The sequence below is a fragment of the Hippichthys cyanospilos genome, chromosome 7 (assembly GCF_059441005.1).
Source record: "Hippichthys cyanospilos isolate Australia breed blue-spotted pipefish chromosome 7, RoL_Hcya_1.0, whole genome shotgun sequence".
Taxonomy (NCBI): Eukaryota; Metazoa; Chordata; class Actinopteri; order Syngnathiformes; family Syngnathidae; genus Hippichthys; species Hippichthys cyanospilos.
The window spans coordinates 19,513,868-19,531,039 of NC_142375.1; the positions used below are offsets into that span (position 1 = coordinate 19,513,868).

At 42.7% G+C, this 17,172-nt stretch overlaps 1 protein-coding gene and 1 long non-coding RNA gene across 3 annotated transcripts; both read left to right on the top strand.

The window, feature by feature from the left end:
- The first annotated feature begins 732 nt into the window (after positions 1-732).
- Positions 733-4,032, top strand: LOC148421475 (uncharacterized). Its single transcript, XR_015866043.1, has 2 exons — positions 733-959; positions 3,886-4,032. It is a non-coding gene; the product is annotated as an uncharacterized LOC148421475 (long non-coding RNA).
- Positions 3,996-16,752, top strand: LOC148421476 (3',5'-cyclic-AMP phosphodiesterase 4C-like). 2 transcript variants are annotated; one of them, XM_088418498.1, is made up of 16 exons: positions 3,996-4,564; positions 6,899-7,069; positions 7,147-7,274; positions 7,349-7,528; positions 8,137-8,176; positions 9,794-9,864; positions 9,989-10,151; positions 10,533-10,626; positions 10,694-10,851; positions 12,040-12,138; positions 12,263-12,427; positions 12,493-12,592; positions 13,898-14,052; positions 14,142-14,264; positions 14,547-14,729; positions 14,880-16,752. In XM_088418498.1, the coding sequence occupies exons 1-16, from the start codon at positions 4,523-4,525 to the stop codon at positions 16,104-16,106; spliced, it is 3,099 nt and encodes a 1,032-aa protein (XP_088274624.1). In that variant the 5' UTR covers positions 3,996-4,522; the 3' UTR covers positions 16,107-16,752. The 2 variants fall into 2 exon arrangements, with proteins under 2 accessions (XP_088274624.1, XP_088274625.1); XM_088418499.1 differs by having other exon boundaries at positions 6,932-7,069.
- Positions 16,753-17,172: the final 420 nt, after the last annotated feature.

Consider the following 17,172-nt stretch of genomic DNA (forward strand, 5'->3'; position numbering starts at 1 on the left):
TCATTCAAATAAATATTGCAAAAACTTTTGTTTTTTTTTGTTGGGGGGTGGAACTACTAATTTCTATTCTATTTTTTCAAAGTGGAAAGACGTACACGTACTAGTGCAGTGAGTTTCAAGCATGGTAACGAAACAAATTCAACTTGTATGTCAAGGAACATTTTTCATTTGATATCATTCCACATCTGTCAATATCATTCCATGTCATTCATCCTGTCATACCTTTCAATATCATCAAACCCACATTTCATAAACATATTACATTTTTTTCCCCCCACTAATACTCATTTGCTGATGATGACAGACCGGTAGAATTTGTGTCAATTCAAGTTAAAAATAAATGAGGGGAACCGACATTCTGGTGTGAACGTCAGCGAATATGCGACAAACGCATACACACAAAGACGTGCAAAAACACCAAAATAATCTCACACTGAAGTGCACACAAAACACAACCGCAAGTCGAAGACACACATACGGACACAAAAACACACCTTGGCATCAAAACACAATTACACATACACACTCACACACACATCGAAAAACATGCGCAGTTATGTCATTTAATTTGGGGGGGGGCGAAGATTTTTTATTTAAGCGAGAGTATGAAGCTGCGAGGACAAGATGACGATTGGCCAGTGCATGCGAGAGTAAATGATGGGGGGGCTTCTCCATGAAGCTGGGGGGGGGGGGGGTCCGTCTGGCTGTTTGGTTGGATGAAGAGTAGGCGGAGGAAGCGAGAGGAGATCCTGTGAGGGTGGGAAGCTGGTATTCATGAAGACGCAGAGCGTTTGTGACACATGCACGGCTCGTCTGCAGGCAGCCAGCACGGACAGCGACCGGGAGGAGGAGGAGGAGGAGGAGGGGGGAGAGGAGGAGGAGGACGGAGAAGAAGAAGAGGAGGAGGAGGAGGAGGAGGAGGAGGAGTACCGGCCCGCCTTCATCTGGACGCCATCAAGGTGAGTGTGTTGTTGTTTGAACGAATGCTGCAGCCTGACGTATCATCTGTGTGTGTGTGTGTGTGTGTGTGTGTGTGCGCGCGTGTGTGTGAGGCATCCCTCATGCCGCATCTTCATATCTGCCTCCTGCATGTATGTCACTGTGTCACCATCCTCCTCCTCCTCCTCCCAGTGTGTGTTTGTGCGCAGACGAGTTGACCCTGTGTGCGCGCGGGTACGATGCCAGGTGATCAGAAGGCACAGCGTTACGCCGAGGGATTTCTGACGCAAAAAAATGGAATTGGGTCACCGTAGGACAGCTCGGCGTAATTATATAACGGGAGGGAGATTTGGCGTTGCGGTATGCGCTGGGAATTAGCCGGCAATCCCGCAAGGCCAACGCAATGACACCGTGTTTATGTTGTGCCCGCGACGTTCCTGTGTGGGTTCCTCTCGTTATTTCGGATCATTTTTGCTGTTTGCGTGAAATTACAGACGACTCAAAAGGGACATTGATGAGGGAGGATGGTTGGACTGCATCGTGGGGAAATACGGGGAAAATGATAAGGGGGCCGTTGTTGGGATATTATGAGGATAACGGCATGAAAAAAGTCCAATATTAAGAGAATCAATATGGTATCATAAAGTTGTCTGAATGATGTAATGGTACAAGAACATTTTCTTGACATTTTGGAAAGAAAAGTTCCATTTCATGTTACTCTGTCAACAAATATAATCTTATATCATTGTACGCCATTCCATTTCATTCAATATCGTTTTCTACACTCTTTCTATTCCACATTGTTCACTTACATCTTGTGTTTTTCATCAATACCATTCCGTGTCATTTCATATATGTTGATAATATGTTTCCACATCATTTCACAATAATAGTTCATTCAATATTGTTTTCTACACTCTTTCTAATCCACATTGTTCACTTACATCTTTCATTTTTCATCAATACCATTCCATTTCATTTCATATCTGTTGATAATATGTTTCCACATCATTTTGCAATATTCTAGTTCATTCAATATTATTGTTTTACATTCCCATTCTACAAGATTCCACATTGTTCACTTAACATCTTGATCTACATTTGATCTGTGTCATTCCGCATCATTCAATACCATTCAAAGCCATGCAATATCATTTGTTATATTTCAATATTATTCACATATCCAATGTATTGCATATGTTTTAATCAATATCATTGAATGTTTCCATACCATAAAATATAATTCATGCCATTTCACATCATTCCATTTTACCCAATACCATCTTGTTATTGTTCTAAATTCTACATGATGTCATGTTGTTTACCCATCTTCCACATTTTTCATTAACAATCCACATCATTGCACATATTTCATCATATATCATTCAATGTTTTCTGATCATTAAATATAAAAATATTGTGACAACTTTTTTCCTGTAACATTATACTCTGGCTGTTGTAGTAAAAAAAAAAAAAAAAAAAAACTGTTGAGTGATAGTAATAAGTAAACACGTTTCTTCGCAATCCTATTGCAATCACGTTGAAAATTGATTCCTGTAATATTATTGAATTTTATCACTTTCCCCAAGTAATATTTGAAATGTATTCTTTGAACTAAAGAAGCCTTTCAGAAGTGTGGTTGCATTCTGTCAAAAAATATCCATACTTTATGCCCTAGGACTTTCGAGATGTATTCTATGCTGATTATAACTTTATATAATTTTTCATTTTACTGTGACGTTAAGAAAGTACATCTTGCTCCTCTCTCTCCTCACTGTTTTACATAATAATATTCTCTTATATAATTATATATTACGTATAATTATCAAAGCAAGCTGTCTGTGGTTGAGAAAGCGATAGTTGCATGAGTCAGATAACAGGCTGTGCATGTGTTTATATACAGACATGACCTTGCCTAGGGAGGAATTGGAGACACTTCTTATAAGCATCCTTGTTGATTGGATGACATTATTGGATAGTACTTGTCCTGTTGTTTTTTTTTGTTGACAAAACATTTCATTTTTCACAATCAAAAGATGTCTGACAGTATATGTCGTTTGGCTGTAATGTAGGGCTAAGAAAAAAAATCAACCAAGTCGGGTAAGTCGAGTTTGTAAATAGGTCTAAAAATGTATGTATGTTTTCTACACGGATCGTTCTTGCAGACGCATGCAAAATTAGGGGATATAACAAGTTTGGAATCATACCTAATTTTAAAAAGTGTGACTAAAATGTGGAAGGTGGAAAAGGCAAACCACAAAAGTACTTTGGGAAAATTCACATATGCAAATACCGTCTTGAAAAATGACTCGATTACTTGGTGCACCACCTAGTGGCTGAATGGCTACGTGTGTTTAAATACACACACTGATTTAGTAGTTAGCATACTTTAATTAAAGACGATATTAGCAAGTGGAGCTTCCTAAAATAAAGAAAGGAACTTTACAAAAAGCATGGGCAGGGCTGTATTATTCCAATATAACCTGTCAGTATAAACAATCTAATGTCTTGGGTTTAGGTGCTCAAATATTATCCAGTAGGGGGCAGTCAAGTACAAAATGTGCTGAGTTTGCCCGTCAGGAAGAGGAAGAAAAAGAAGCAGTTTTTCACCTCATGCTAGTGAACAGGTAGCTACACTTTCTAGCGTGCCAACGCTAATCGCAATTAGCGAAGGCCAATTTTGTGGGTGTCTAAAAATTAATACGGGTAGGAGACAGTAGAAATGTGTAGTTATATCCATTCCATCAAAACTCCATCCAAACAATCCATTCAAACAAAACATCAAAATTGGGGGTAGGCGTGAGAACGACTGCTGGATTATTAAATGGAATACTCAATAGGATTATCGATTTTCAAAAGATTCGAGAGTGATAGCCCCACAGTAAAGTGTTGCAAAAGCTTGAAAAACTGATGTTAACCTTGAATGCTGTTTTGGCTCCTTCGCAGAAGAAGTGAAGAGACACTCAAGCAACCTGTGACCTTCCGGGACACTTCCATGCAGTGATGCTCAACATCCCGAAAGCTCACCGCAGACCACAACCTTTCTGGACTTCTGGACAGACTTTTACGTGATTGGAACTATGCAAAGAAGATTCCTTGTTGGATTAGCGGATTTGTGGATATGTTTATTCGGAAAGTCTCCCAGCCGCGGCGTCATGGACCTTAATTGGGGTGTGTTATTGCCTGGCCTGGCCCAAACGGCACCACGTGCTGGAGGATCTTTATGGCAAAAACTCTTTGTTTACTTCAAAATGGAGTGAGTCCTGTAGGAAGGTGTGCCAATTTCTTGCGGAAGGAAAAAATTCAACGTAATCCAAAAGCAAAAAGACGGAGCCTCACAGGGGGTACCGAGGGGGTCTGGTCTGAGCCACTTAAACCGTGACGCGGCCTCAATGGACTCAGACAGTGACCCGGTTTGACACTAAAAAAACACCCCACTACCCTCGCCCCCTTAACTCCGAACCGCTTCGACCCAGGTTCAAGCTTGGAGTGACCCGTTACCTCTCCGGTCCTGGCTCTCCACCTGCTCTGCTGCCTGGGTTCCGGAACGCTCCGCCCTGGGGCCCAGAACGAGCCAATCAGGATGAAGAAGAGCCGCAGCGTGGTGTCGGTAACTGGAGAAGAGGTGAGCTGGAAAAACAGAGGAGCAACATCATCAGTTTGTGATCATGATCATTTCATGTTACAATCTAATTTACTGGTCTGCTCCTTCTGGTGTACCCACCTTGGCCACTGGGGGGCAGCATATTATGTTCCCGTCATGTCAAGAGCAACAAATAAGAATAAGCTTTTTCTACTTCTACTAGCGGGGTGCAATTCACCCAAAAATATCATATGAGATACGACGTGATTCAAGAACATTTTTAATCGAAAGGATTCGATTCTGCCAGATTCAGCGGGTTTACGATTCGATGGTATGGCTGGAGCAAAATGTTCAAGCTTTTCCGAAGTCAAACAATTGAAGTCAATAGAAGTCCACGAAATAATCAACATGAAACCGATTTGTTTATTTTTTTATTAGGTTATTTCCTCGCATTTCTGATTATAAAACGATTCAATACTTGAGGATTTAAAACCCCAACTACCAATTCTATTATTATTATTATTATTCTATTATGGAGAAAAATACCACGTTTTTCCCATTTAGCCTACAAATGCATTGAACATATAATCGTGGCTCAGCGGTAGAGGTTGTGGGTTTGATCCCCGAACATGTTGACGTGTCCTTGAGCATGACACCTAACACAAATTGCTTTTAGAGGACCGTATGTTCTGAAAGCGTCAGAAAAAAATACAGTCAACATTCCAATGAGCCTTGAGGTCAAATAAATGAAAAGAATGACGTGTGTTTGTTAACTGTCTGCAGTGCAAAACACACACACCTGGTGCCTTCCACACATTTCGACCTTGCTTTGCGCTCGTTGTGAAGGTCTAAGTGAAGGAATCCACTTAGATGATCCTGGATGGAGGACATGATTGCATGCATTATTCAAACAGGCTTTTATTGATCAAACTCGGCAAGTGCCTTTTTGTGAGCGTCTCCGTATATTTAGATGTGCCAGCATGTGTGTGTGTGTGCACGCGCGCGAGCATCCTTGCACATCTGCTCTGGATGACAACATGAAGCGCAGCATGGGAGTAACACGGCACGGTTGCCTAGCAACTGCTATGCCCCCCCCCAAGTGTTTTGTTGCTACGGTGCTGCAGTGCAGATCAGCCTCCTACAGCTCCGTCTGGAGCGCCCTTATCTCACTCACTCACGCACGCGTGCTATCACACACACACACACAATATATATATATATATATATATATATATATATATATATATGTATATATATATATATATATATATATATATATATATATATATATATATATATATATATATATATATAAAACTTTGAATTTGTGGGGTCAAGTGCAAGAGGTCCCCACAAAGACTGTAAAACACGTAATGTAGTCCCCAACATGTAGCAAAATGTCATACACATATACAAGGGGGTTTCCTAACGTAGTGGGGACATCCCATTGACATTATGCAATTTCTAGCCCCCAAAAGTTAACCATTATAAGAAATTGCCTGACCCTAACCCTTAACCATAGCAAAACTAAAATCCAATTAAAAACTAAACTCTAAAGCAAAGACTTGACCCTGAAAAAGAGATTTTGATAAGGCCCACGTAAATGTCTACTAAAGGACAAGAGTTCCCTGCAATGACAGTAAAAACGTGAATTTGATCTCCAAAAAGTAGTAAAAAGCAAGGGCATACTCTCACTCTCTCTCATTCCCATTCACATGCTCACACGCACACACAAAATGTACAAAAAATGATCCCCATAATGTGAATATACCCACCGCACTACCAGATCGGACCACATGGGGCACTGTGTTACACACATCTCAATACACAAAGTTGTGAAAAACAATCTTAGTTGGACCATTTTTTTTTCTGCAAATTGCATTAGGGTTTTTTTTTCTTCTATTGACTGCAGCATTTGTGCCGTGGGTGTCTTGAGTCCCCACTGGGAAAAGTGGTTCCCACAGCGACTAGTCAGTATCTCATGAAGTGGACCCCACTAGGACATGCACATGCAGACACACCGTGACTCAAATGATTAGGGCAATTTTCAAGCACCTGCAAAGCGTGCTGATAATAATTTAAATCAGGCGTGTTCAAGACAGAAACATCGAAGGAGTTTGAGACCTATGACTGTAAATATACATGCTGCAGTACCAGATCTGACCACTTGGAGCACTGTGTTACACAAACCTCAACAAATTGTGAAAAACAACCAACAACACATTTTACTGCAAATTGCATGAGAGGGTATTTTTTTTTCTATTGATTGTAATGTTTGTGGCCGCGAGGACCTGTCTTCAATCCCTACCAAGAAAATTAGTTTACACGGAAATTCATGTACTTGACTGGTTGGGTGATTGTATGTTATGTCCACAGGGAAATGAAGTTGGTCTCGCTGATGTTTCTCAGGGTGAAGACACTCACATAACAGTTGGCGAGGGAGAAAAGTCGGAGTCTCCGCGTTACAGTCGATCCTACACATCCGGGGCCACGTTGGGGGCGGAGCTACGCAGGGGGAGGAGCAGGAGACTCTCATCTAGCCTCCAGGTAGTCCGCGAATCAAAAATCAAAATGATTCTTTTGGACAGAGGAACTGTTCCGTTTTCAACCGGTCAATGCCACAGGTGCCCTGCTGGCTGCGCCCTCGAGACCGCACTCGCTCGCCAGAGGTCCTGGGCAACGTGTCGCGGCCCACAACGCTGCCCCTCCGCATCCCGCCGCGCATCTCTATCACGCAAGCTGACGCCGACAGGTTCGAAAAGACGCCTTACCGCCTCCGCGCTGCTATCGCCTTTACCGATTTTATCCAACCATTTTTTTATACAGTTATGAGGGAGAAAATGGCATCTCCCCCGCTCACACGCCGCTGGGCTCGCAGAGTCCAGGACTCACGCTCAACACCTTCCCCCAAAGCCAGAGAAGGGAGTCCTTCCTCTACCGCTCGGATTCAGACTACGACATGTCGCCCAAGACGGTCTCGCGAAACTCCTCACTGGCGAGCGAAGGGTGAGAGGATCAAAAGTTTAGAAACACCTTCAAATTAAAACGGACACAAACACGCTATGACATCAAGGAATTCAAGCTACAAAAGTTTGAAAATGCACAGCTAAGAACTGAAAGTCATTTCAGGTCATTGAGTTTTGTCCACATCGTGAAGCTTTTTCACGACTGTAGTGTAGATATAATAGACTTGCAATAAACGCTTGTGCAGTATTTTAGCCAAGGGATGACACACTCCTTGTAGTGTGACACCTAAATGGTTGTGCCATGTTGAATTTTGATATGTTGTCACCATCTGGGTGAAATTTCAGCTTCCTACCAGTATTTTTTCACTAAAAGTGGACAAGGTAAACCTCTTCATCCAAAAGACTACAAATATGATGGCTGCATTAAACAAAATCACTTTGTTTCACTACTGACGACAATGTGACAGGAAGTGGCCATTTCCCTGCAATGTCACGATACTGCAAAATGTACCAAAACATTTAAAAGTTGTGGTCATATTAGGTTCCCCTTAATTTTAGTTTAATCCCTAGATTCCAACCAAAAATGTTTTGATGATTAAATTGTATGTGCAACCATAACAAACTGTTTACATGTTTGTTCTCTTTTAGACACACAGGAGAGGAATTCATTGTTACTCCTTTTGCTCAGGTGAGTGACGCCTCATTGACGACACCATTATAACATGTTTTCACCAAGCAACACACTTTAGATTAACGCGGTTTGGGGCGTGCAAACCTTTTTGTTGATTTGCTACTATAGAAACTACACTGGTAGAACACAAGAGGGATGGAGGAAGGAAGGAAGGAAGGAAAAAGAGAGGGAGGAGCAAAGTAAATGTTGCAGGGAAAGGAGAAGGTAAGAAAAGAATGAGGTGGAATGAAGGGAGGGAAACAACGGGATGAAGGAAAGGAGGAAAAAAGAAGGGAGGAAGGAAAGAAGAGAGGGAGAGAATGAAGGAAGAAAGACAGGAAGGAAGGAAGAAAGAAGGGAGGGAGGGAGGGGGCAAAGGATGAAGGGAGGGAGAGAGAGAAGGAAGGAAAAAGAGGGAGGAGCAAATGTTGCAGGGGAAGAAGGAGGCATGAAAAGAATGGGGTTGGACGGAGGGAGGGAAGGAAGGAAGGAAAGAAGGAAGGGAAAAAGGAGGGAGGGAGCGAGCGAAGGAAACTGCAGGAAAAGAAGGATTGAAGAGAGGAATGGGAAGGGAAGGAAGGGAAGAGGGAAGGAAGGGAAGGGAAAGGAAAAAAGAAGGGAGGGAGGGAGTGAAGGAAACTGCAGGAAAAGAAGGAATGAAGAGAGGAATGGGAAGGGAAGGGAGGGAAGAGGGAAGGAAGGGAGGGGAAAGGAAAAAAAAGGGAGGGAGGGAGTGAAGGAAACTGCCGGAAAAGAAGGAAGAGGAATGGGAGGGAGGGAAGGAAGGAAGGAAGGAAGGAAGGAAGGAAGGAAGGAAGGAAGGAAGGAAGGAAGGAAGGAAGGAAGGAAGGAAGGAAGGAAAGGAACAAGGGAAGGAGGGATTGAGTAAGGAACGACTGAACGAAGGAGGAGCGAAGGAAACTGCAGGAAAAGAAGGAATGAAGAGAGGAATGGGGAGGGAAGGAGCGAAGGAAACTGCAGGAAAAGAAGGAATGAAGAATGGGAAGGGAAGGGAAGGGAAGGAAGGGAAGAGGGAAGGAAGGGAGGGGAAAGGAAAAAAGAAGGGAGGGAGGGAGGGAGGGAGGGAGGGAGGGAGGGAGGGAGGGAGTGAAGGAAACTGCCGGAAAAGAAGGAAGAGGAATGGGAGGGAAGGAAGGAAGGAAGGAAGGAAGGAAGGAAGGAAGGAAGGAAGGAAGGAAAGGAACAAGGAAAGGAGGGATTGAGTAAGGAATGACTGAATGAAGGAGAAGTGAAGGAAACTGCAGGAAAAGAAGGAATGAAGAGAGGAATGGGGAGGGAAGGAAGGGAAGAGGGAAGGAAGGGAGGGAGCGAAGGAACTGCAGGAAAAGAAGGAAGAGGAATGGGGAGGGGAGGGAGGGAAGGAAGGAAGGAAGGAAGGAAAGGAACAAGGGAAGGAGGGATTGAGTAAGAAACGACTGAATGAAGGAGGGGAGAAGAAATAGAGGAAAAGGAATGAAGAAAGAACATTTTTTTCTTGTTTTCCCCATGATAGAAAGGTACCAGAAGGCGCAAAACATATTTTATTTGGACTCCCTTGCAGTGTTGGAAAATGCAACTCAACTGTTTGTAAATGCCTAAAATGAGCCACTAAATGGCATGCTTGTTATGTTGAAGGTTCTGGCCAGTCTGCGATCGGTGCGGAGTAATTTTACCATCCTCGCCAACGTCTCCACTCCAACAGTCAAGTCAGTCAACACATTTACTTCATTATTCGTACATATTTGCTGCGTGATCATTTCCATCTATCCATTGAATTTGACGTTGGTTTGTTATTAAACGAGCATTTGACAATATTACCAATGACCACAGGAGGTCGCCACTGGGCGGAGTGTGTGTAAGTCCCAGAGCCACGCTGTCGGACCAGCAATACCAGCAGCTGGCACTGGACACGCTGGAAGAACTGGACTGGTGTTTGGACCAGCTGGAAACCATCCAGACGCACCGCTCTGTCAGCGAGATGGCATCCAATAAGGTCAGCGACAGAATATTGCGAGAATTTCAATTCACTGAAATTCAAAACGTTTGCATCAAAAACATTTGATTCAATCCAGCATTTCTTTACTCACTACTAGATTCCTTTTATATGTAATTGATTACTTTAGCACTTAATTCATTGAGTACCAGCCAATATTAGACACTCAAAGGACTAAAGCACGATCTAAAAGCTTGAAAGAAAAGGTATGATGTCTGGCATTGAATGGCCGTACTCTTAAAAAAACGTAAAAAGACGTCTTTGGGATTGAATGAGCTGATATAAAACCAAAATCAATATGGGTGTCAGTGACGTCCATTTTTTAAAATATACTTAAGGCAATATTATTGAACTGTATTGTATTGTATGTTGGCGCTACAGTTCAGGAGGATGCTGAACAGGGAGCTGTCCCATCTGTCCGAGATGAGTCGCTCGGGCAACCAGGTGTCAGAATACATCTCCAGCACCTTCCTGGGTGAGTGAAGACTTATTCCTTTCAGAGCAAAGCACAATTTCAGCAATTTCGCACCGTGTGTTTGTAGACAAGCAAAACGAGGTGGAGATCCCGTCCCCGACTCTGAAAGACAAACCCATGAGTCAAATCAGCGGCGTGCGGAAACTGTCGCACAGCTCAAGCCTCTCCAGCACCTCCATGCCTCGCTTCGGGGTCAACACGGACCATGAGGATGAACTCGCCAAGGTCTCGCCCAAAACTATTTTTGTACTCAGCTGACTTGTGATTGTCCACCTTGGCGTTATTTTAAGGGGAACTTGGCACTTTTATCCCTGCTAGCAAGATTTGAATGTAGCCTCACTTGACCAAAGTCGCTAGCGCGATTCTCACACTTTTAAAAGCACGTACAATAATCATAGAGAGCAAACGTATATCCAGCTTTAAAAGAATAGCAACGTTAGCATGCGCATTGTAAGCCAAACAAGCAGAATGTTAGCCGCGTCTGCTACATTGCTAGCATGAAATATTTGGAATACTGTTTTCAAAAGATATGTTATGAGTTGGACAAAATGTATTAGGGTTTGTATTTATTATTAATGGCTTCAAAAAAAGTCCACAGTTATTGGCAAAAGAAAAAAAAAATAGCAGAATGTTAGCCCCGTCTGCTACATTGCTAGCATGACATATTCGGAATAGTGTTTTCAAAAGACTAAATGTTATGAGTTTGACATAATGTATTAGGTTTTGTATTTATTATTAATGGCTACAAAATAAGTCCACGGTTAGTGCCAAAAGAAAAAAAAATATTGGTGTACTATATGCAACATGGGATGCACGCTGTAAGCCAGACAAGCAGAATGTTAGCCACATCTGCAACACTGCTAGCATGACATATCCAGAATAGTGTTTTCAAAAGGCTAATTGTTATGAGTTTGACAAAATGTATTACGTTTTGTATTTATTATTAATGGCTACAAAAAAGTATATGGTTATTGCCAAAAGGAAAATTAATATTTAACAAAATGAAGAATAAATAACATAATAAAATCAGTTAACTAATACAATTAACTAATTAAAAAGAAATTTCAAAGTTACTTTCATGTTGTACTGAAACTAGAACTACTTCCTGCTTCTGTGTCAACCAATCATGGGAAATGAAATCAGACCATAGCAGGCTGAACTACCAATTGAATATGAATAACGCTTCGTCATAAATATTTTTCGGCAATTTATTACAAATTTCATTTTCATCCAACTTGCAGTCCCACTTTTTATTTTTTAATATCACATCACACTTGATGAGGTCCAGGTTGATTAGCTTAGAAGCTAGCTGGTGGCCCGCGTGCATGCTAAACATTTTTCATCTTATTTCTATGAATTTTCTTGAATAAAGTTTCATATTTTAGATGTCTGTGTGCGAATACTTGAATTCAGGAACTGGAGGATTTGGACAAGTGGAGCTTCAACATATTCAAAGTTGCTGAATTCTCCAACAACAGACCTCTCAGCTGCATCATGTACACTATCTTCCAGGTACTCAGACACTGCTTTTTTTTTTTTGGTTGATTTTTAGATCTTTCTCTCCAAATGACTCTTCATATGTCGAGAAGTGCTTACGTGGGATTTCTGTACTTTTAAAAAATGTGACGCCGTCCAGGAACGAGAGCTACTGAAGACCTTCCGCATTCCCGCTGACACCTTCGTGACTTACGTGATGACGCTGGAGGACCATTACCACGGCAACGTAGCGTACCACAACAGCCTCCACGCTGCCGACGTCACCCAGTCCACACACGTGCTCCTCTCCACTCCTGCCCTCGACGTACGTTCCGAATAAGCAAAAGGGGGGGGCATGAGTTGAGTTTCACTTACTCACTTGTCCCTCAGGCCGTCTTCACTGACCTGGAGATCCTCGCCGCCCTCTTCGCCGCCGCCATTCATGACGTCGATCATCCTGGAGTTTCCAATCAGTTCCTCATCAACACCAGTGAGTCCCTCATATTTAAAAAAAAAAAAATGCAAAGTTGTCATGAAATCATATTTTATTGCCATTTTAGTGCAGCATCTAAAGGCTTATGCAGACATTTTATTGTACGGCGATTGTTGCCAGTATTCAGCGCAGTTGTCTATAGCATTAATTAGCCATTAGCTAGCAGCGCACAAATGTGACTGAAAGCAGTCGATTACTTTCCAGAGGCAGTTTAACTCTTTCACTGCCAAGCGTTATCGTAAAAAGCAACTTCATCTTTCAAATCCGACAGAATATTGTGTGCCGTGTCTATGTGAACAAGGGTAGTGCTAAAACGAAACAAGATTGATTTCCATTCCTCTTGGAATTACATGTATGTGTAGTATGTATGGCAACAGTGACATCCAATGGTCACACTTATAACTGCAGTGCTCAATGGCAAACTCCGCGGGCCATTTGCAGCCTTTTTGTTCAATTTTATAACTATTTGCGGCTCTTGGGTCAAAAGATTTTCAATCAAAGCATTTAAAAAAACTAGGCTAAAAATGACTAAAACAAGTAGAGGTTCAAAATGACACTATGCGTTTATTCCTAAATACTTTAAATAAGATTTATTTGATTGCAAAGTTTACATTAGGGACCAAAACGACCATTGACAGTCACAGGTTAAATGACAACTGCACACTGTGAGTGATGCTGACATCCTGACACGCTTGCTGTTGCTACTGATCACTTTTGAACGCAAAAGGCTGCAAATCTCAAGGGATTTATGTCTCATCACATCCCATCCAGAAGCAAGTCTACTCGCTTTGCTGTAAGAGCAGGTTTAAGATTCCGCTGTCTGAAATAATGAGAGCGGTTGAGCATGATGGGAGTGAGCGGAATAGCAGTAATAGTAGTGCGGCGATATGCAAACGACGTGATGTTCCAACACTGCTATTAAAGGGGCGACCGCTCGTACTAATTAAGGTGCAAAGAGAAACTTGAAAGCTAGCGAACAAAGTCGAACAAAATGGAGTGTTAAGTTTGAATTGAATTGTTCAAACCCCTGCCAAGAGTTGAGATGTTAAATGAGATGAGATGGCAGGAATAACATTTACTTGTAGAGCTGCGGGTGGTTATAATTTGCCTTAAATAATCTTTCTTGGTTATCATAGCAGGCAATTTCCTGGTGTAAGGAGAATTATGTTTCTATAAAAATACTCAAAAATACAACTTTTAACTTGATTTATTGAAATTTAGTCGAAAAGTACTAGTAGGCATTAGTAATAGATGGACCGGACTGTGAGACGTTCAAGTAACTGACTCGTGTCACGTGTCCAGACTCGGAGCTGGCATTGATGTACAACGACGAGTCGGTCCTGGAAAACCACCACCTGGCGGTCGGCTTTAAACTCCTGCACCAGGACAACTGTGACATCTTCCAGAACCTCACCAAGCGGCAGCGGCAGAGCCTTCGCAAACTCGTCATCGATATCGTTAGTGACCCGTCGCGATTTTGTTCTGTAATGTGCTTACTGGTGAAGAGAAAGATTTTTTTTCTTTTTTTTTTTTTTTGCATCCTCAGGTATTGGCCACGGACATGTCCAAACACATGACCCTGTTGGCAGACCTGAAGACCATGGTGGAGACAAAGAAGGTGACCAGTTCTGGCGTGCTCCTGCTGGATCATTACAATGAGCGCATTCAGGTGGGCTCCCAGATTTGAGTGCAAAACTGTGAAAAATGATGTGTGCATACTTATACTGCAGAGCAGTCAAATTGCTAATCTATATAAGGGCCAGCACTCCTGATTGTGAAGGCCTTGGTCAGATTACATTGGCATGACAACAAAACAAAGCAGCAATTTGATTGGACAAAACATATAAAATACATCAAAATCTATCTGTACAAAATCTAATGGTATATTAGATTACTCTTGGGAATACATCGATACAATTGTTTAGGTTGTAACTGTAAATTACTGCTGCAGGTCTTAAGGACCATGGTGCACTGCGCTGACCTGAGCAACCCCACCAAGCCCTTGCCCTTGTACCGCCAGTGGACAGAAAGGATCATGGAGGAGTTCTTTCGCCAGGGCGACAAGGAGAGGGAGCGGGGCATGGAGATCAGTGCCATGTGCGACAAACACACCGCCTCTGTGGAGAAGAGTCAGGTGTGCTCGTTTTACATGAGGATTACAATAGGTGGCAAAAAAATCTAAATATAGATAGAACTGATGCTTACGTAAAACAAAGAATAAAAGTTCTGATTTAACTGCTGTACTTAGTGTAATACGGTAAGTCACATTCCTCTTTCTGTTCAGGTGGGCTTCATCGACTACATCGTCCACCCGCTGTGGGAGACGTGGGCCGACCTGGTGCACCCCGACGCCCAGGAGATTCTGGACACGTTGGAGGAGAACCGGGAATGGTACCTAACCACCATGCCGCAGTCTCCGTCGCCTCCCCCGGACAGACATTTGCAGCATGATCGCTTCCAGTTTGAGATCACTCTGGAAGACCTGGAGCACAACAACCACAACCACGCTCACAGCAGGACCCGCGGCGGATCCCAGAGAGCCGAGAGTGAGACGGAAGATGAGAGGAACCACAACAGGGAGCAGAACGGTGTTAGTGATGAGGATGAGGAGGTTGGCGAAAAGGAGGAGGAAGAAAACCCGACAGAGGAGCTTGCGGACGACGAGACGGGCGACACTGAGAAAGAAGACGAAGCAGAGGATGAGGAGGCAAAAGGAGGGGAGGATGAAGAAAATCGTGTGGAAAATGAAGCACCTGAGGATGATGTGGAAGACGGTGCAGGGGATAATGTTGATGATGTGGAAGATGGCACAGAGGGAAATACTGAGGGTGTGGAAGATGGAACAGAAGGGAATGATGCAGAAGATGGAGTAGAGGGAAATGATGCGGAAGATGGAGTTGAGGGAAATGATGCAGAGGATGGAGCTGAGGGAAATGATGCAGAGGATGGAGTTGAGGGAAATGATGCAGAGGATGGACCTGAGGGAAATGATGCAGAAGATGAACCAGAGGAAAATGATGCAGAAGAAGTCGCGGAGGAAATTGATGCGGAGGATGGTGCAGAAGGAACTGATGTGGAAGATGGAGCAGAGGGAAATGACGCAGAAGATAGAGCTGAGGCAAATGATGTAGATGATGTAGAGGGAAATGATGCAGAAGATGCGGCAGGGGGAAATGATGTGGATGATGGAGTAGAGGGGGATGATACGGAAAACGGAGCAGAGAAAAATGATGCGGAATGTGAAGCATATGGAAATGATGCAGAAGATGGAGCTGAGGAAAACGATGTGGAAGATGGTGCAGAGGGAAATGATGACGCCGAAGAGAGAAATATTGAAGATGCGGAAGATGGAGCAGAGGAGAATGAGGAAGAAGAGAAACAAGATGATGTTGCTACGGATGCAGATGTGGAAGAAGGAAGCGCTGAGGAGGAACATGCGCCTGAGGAGAAAGAAGACCAGGAAGTATTTGAAGAGAAGGAAGTGGAAGGAAGCGAAGAAGACGAAAGTTAGAAGAACAGGGTCAACGGGATGACGAAGATGAAAATTCGGCGAGAGCCAGCCTGTCACCCACGTGCGCCGTCCACCAGAACTTGTCCGAGCTGAGACGTCAGCAGCAGTGGAGCGGACTCGTGGGCGGAACCTCCGCGGGAGGCGGACCTTTGAACAAGGGTCACAAAAATAACACATACATGCAAATAAGTTTGTGCCTGTTCTCTCCAGATCACCGATTATACCCGTCATCGTCTTCTTCTGTGTCGTCCACGACGAAAATCCCACCACTCCCCACACGTTTGTCCTAAAAGGAAAAAAGAAATGCAGATCGTGAAGTCTGTCGTCTTGTTTTCACACTTGTAAAGTGTGGCAGTGCAGTGCTGTACTGTCAAGAAAAATCGGCGTTATCACTAATGATTTGCAGGTGACACCCGGGATACTCACCCGGTCACCCACGACGGGTCGCCAAGGCGAGCGGCTGCTCGTAGTCCACCAGGCAATGGATTGTGGGTCCGGGCTGGAGGGTGTGGCGGTCTTCCACAAATCAACTTTGTTTTTTGTAAAAAGGTTTTTGGCACTTTATCACTTCTGTTACATATATGTACATAACAAACATGTATTTTAATCTTCTGATGTCATAATAAATATGATCGATCAAGTTGAATTATTTTGATCTTTTTGCTATCTAGAAGAAATTCGCGGTTTGGGTCATCTATAATGCAATAAGATGGAATTGTTTATAGGCATCAACAAGGAAAATGACAAGAAAATTTTGTATATGTGCACTCAAGCAAGTATATATAGGAGAGTTGTCCTGGCTGGTCCAACAATATTAATACCAGCCACGGTAATAACGGGGCCCTCTACTCCCCAAAACACAAAAATATGAGCAAAAAAAAAAAAAAATTAAGGGTGAATTTAATACATAAATTGCCAACAGACTACCATAATTACCAGTAGTTGATTTTATCCTTGATTTGTATTTTTGTTGTTGATTATTATGATTAATATTATTATATTATGATTATTAGCCACTAAAAAAAGTATTTTCATTTTTTTATCTATTAAAAAATATTTTAGTTTT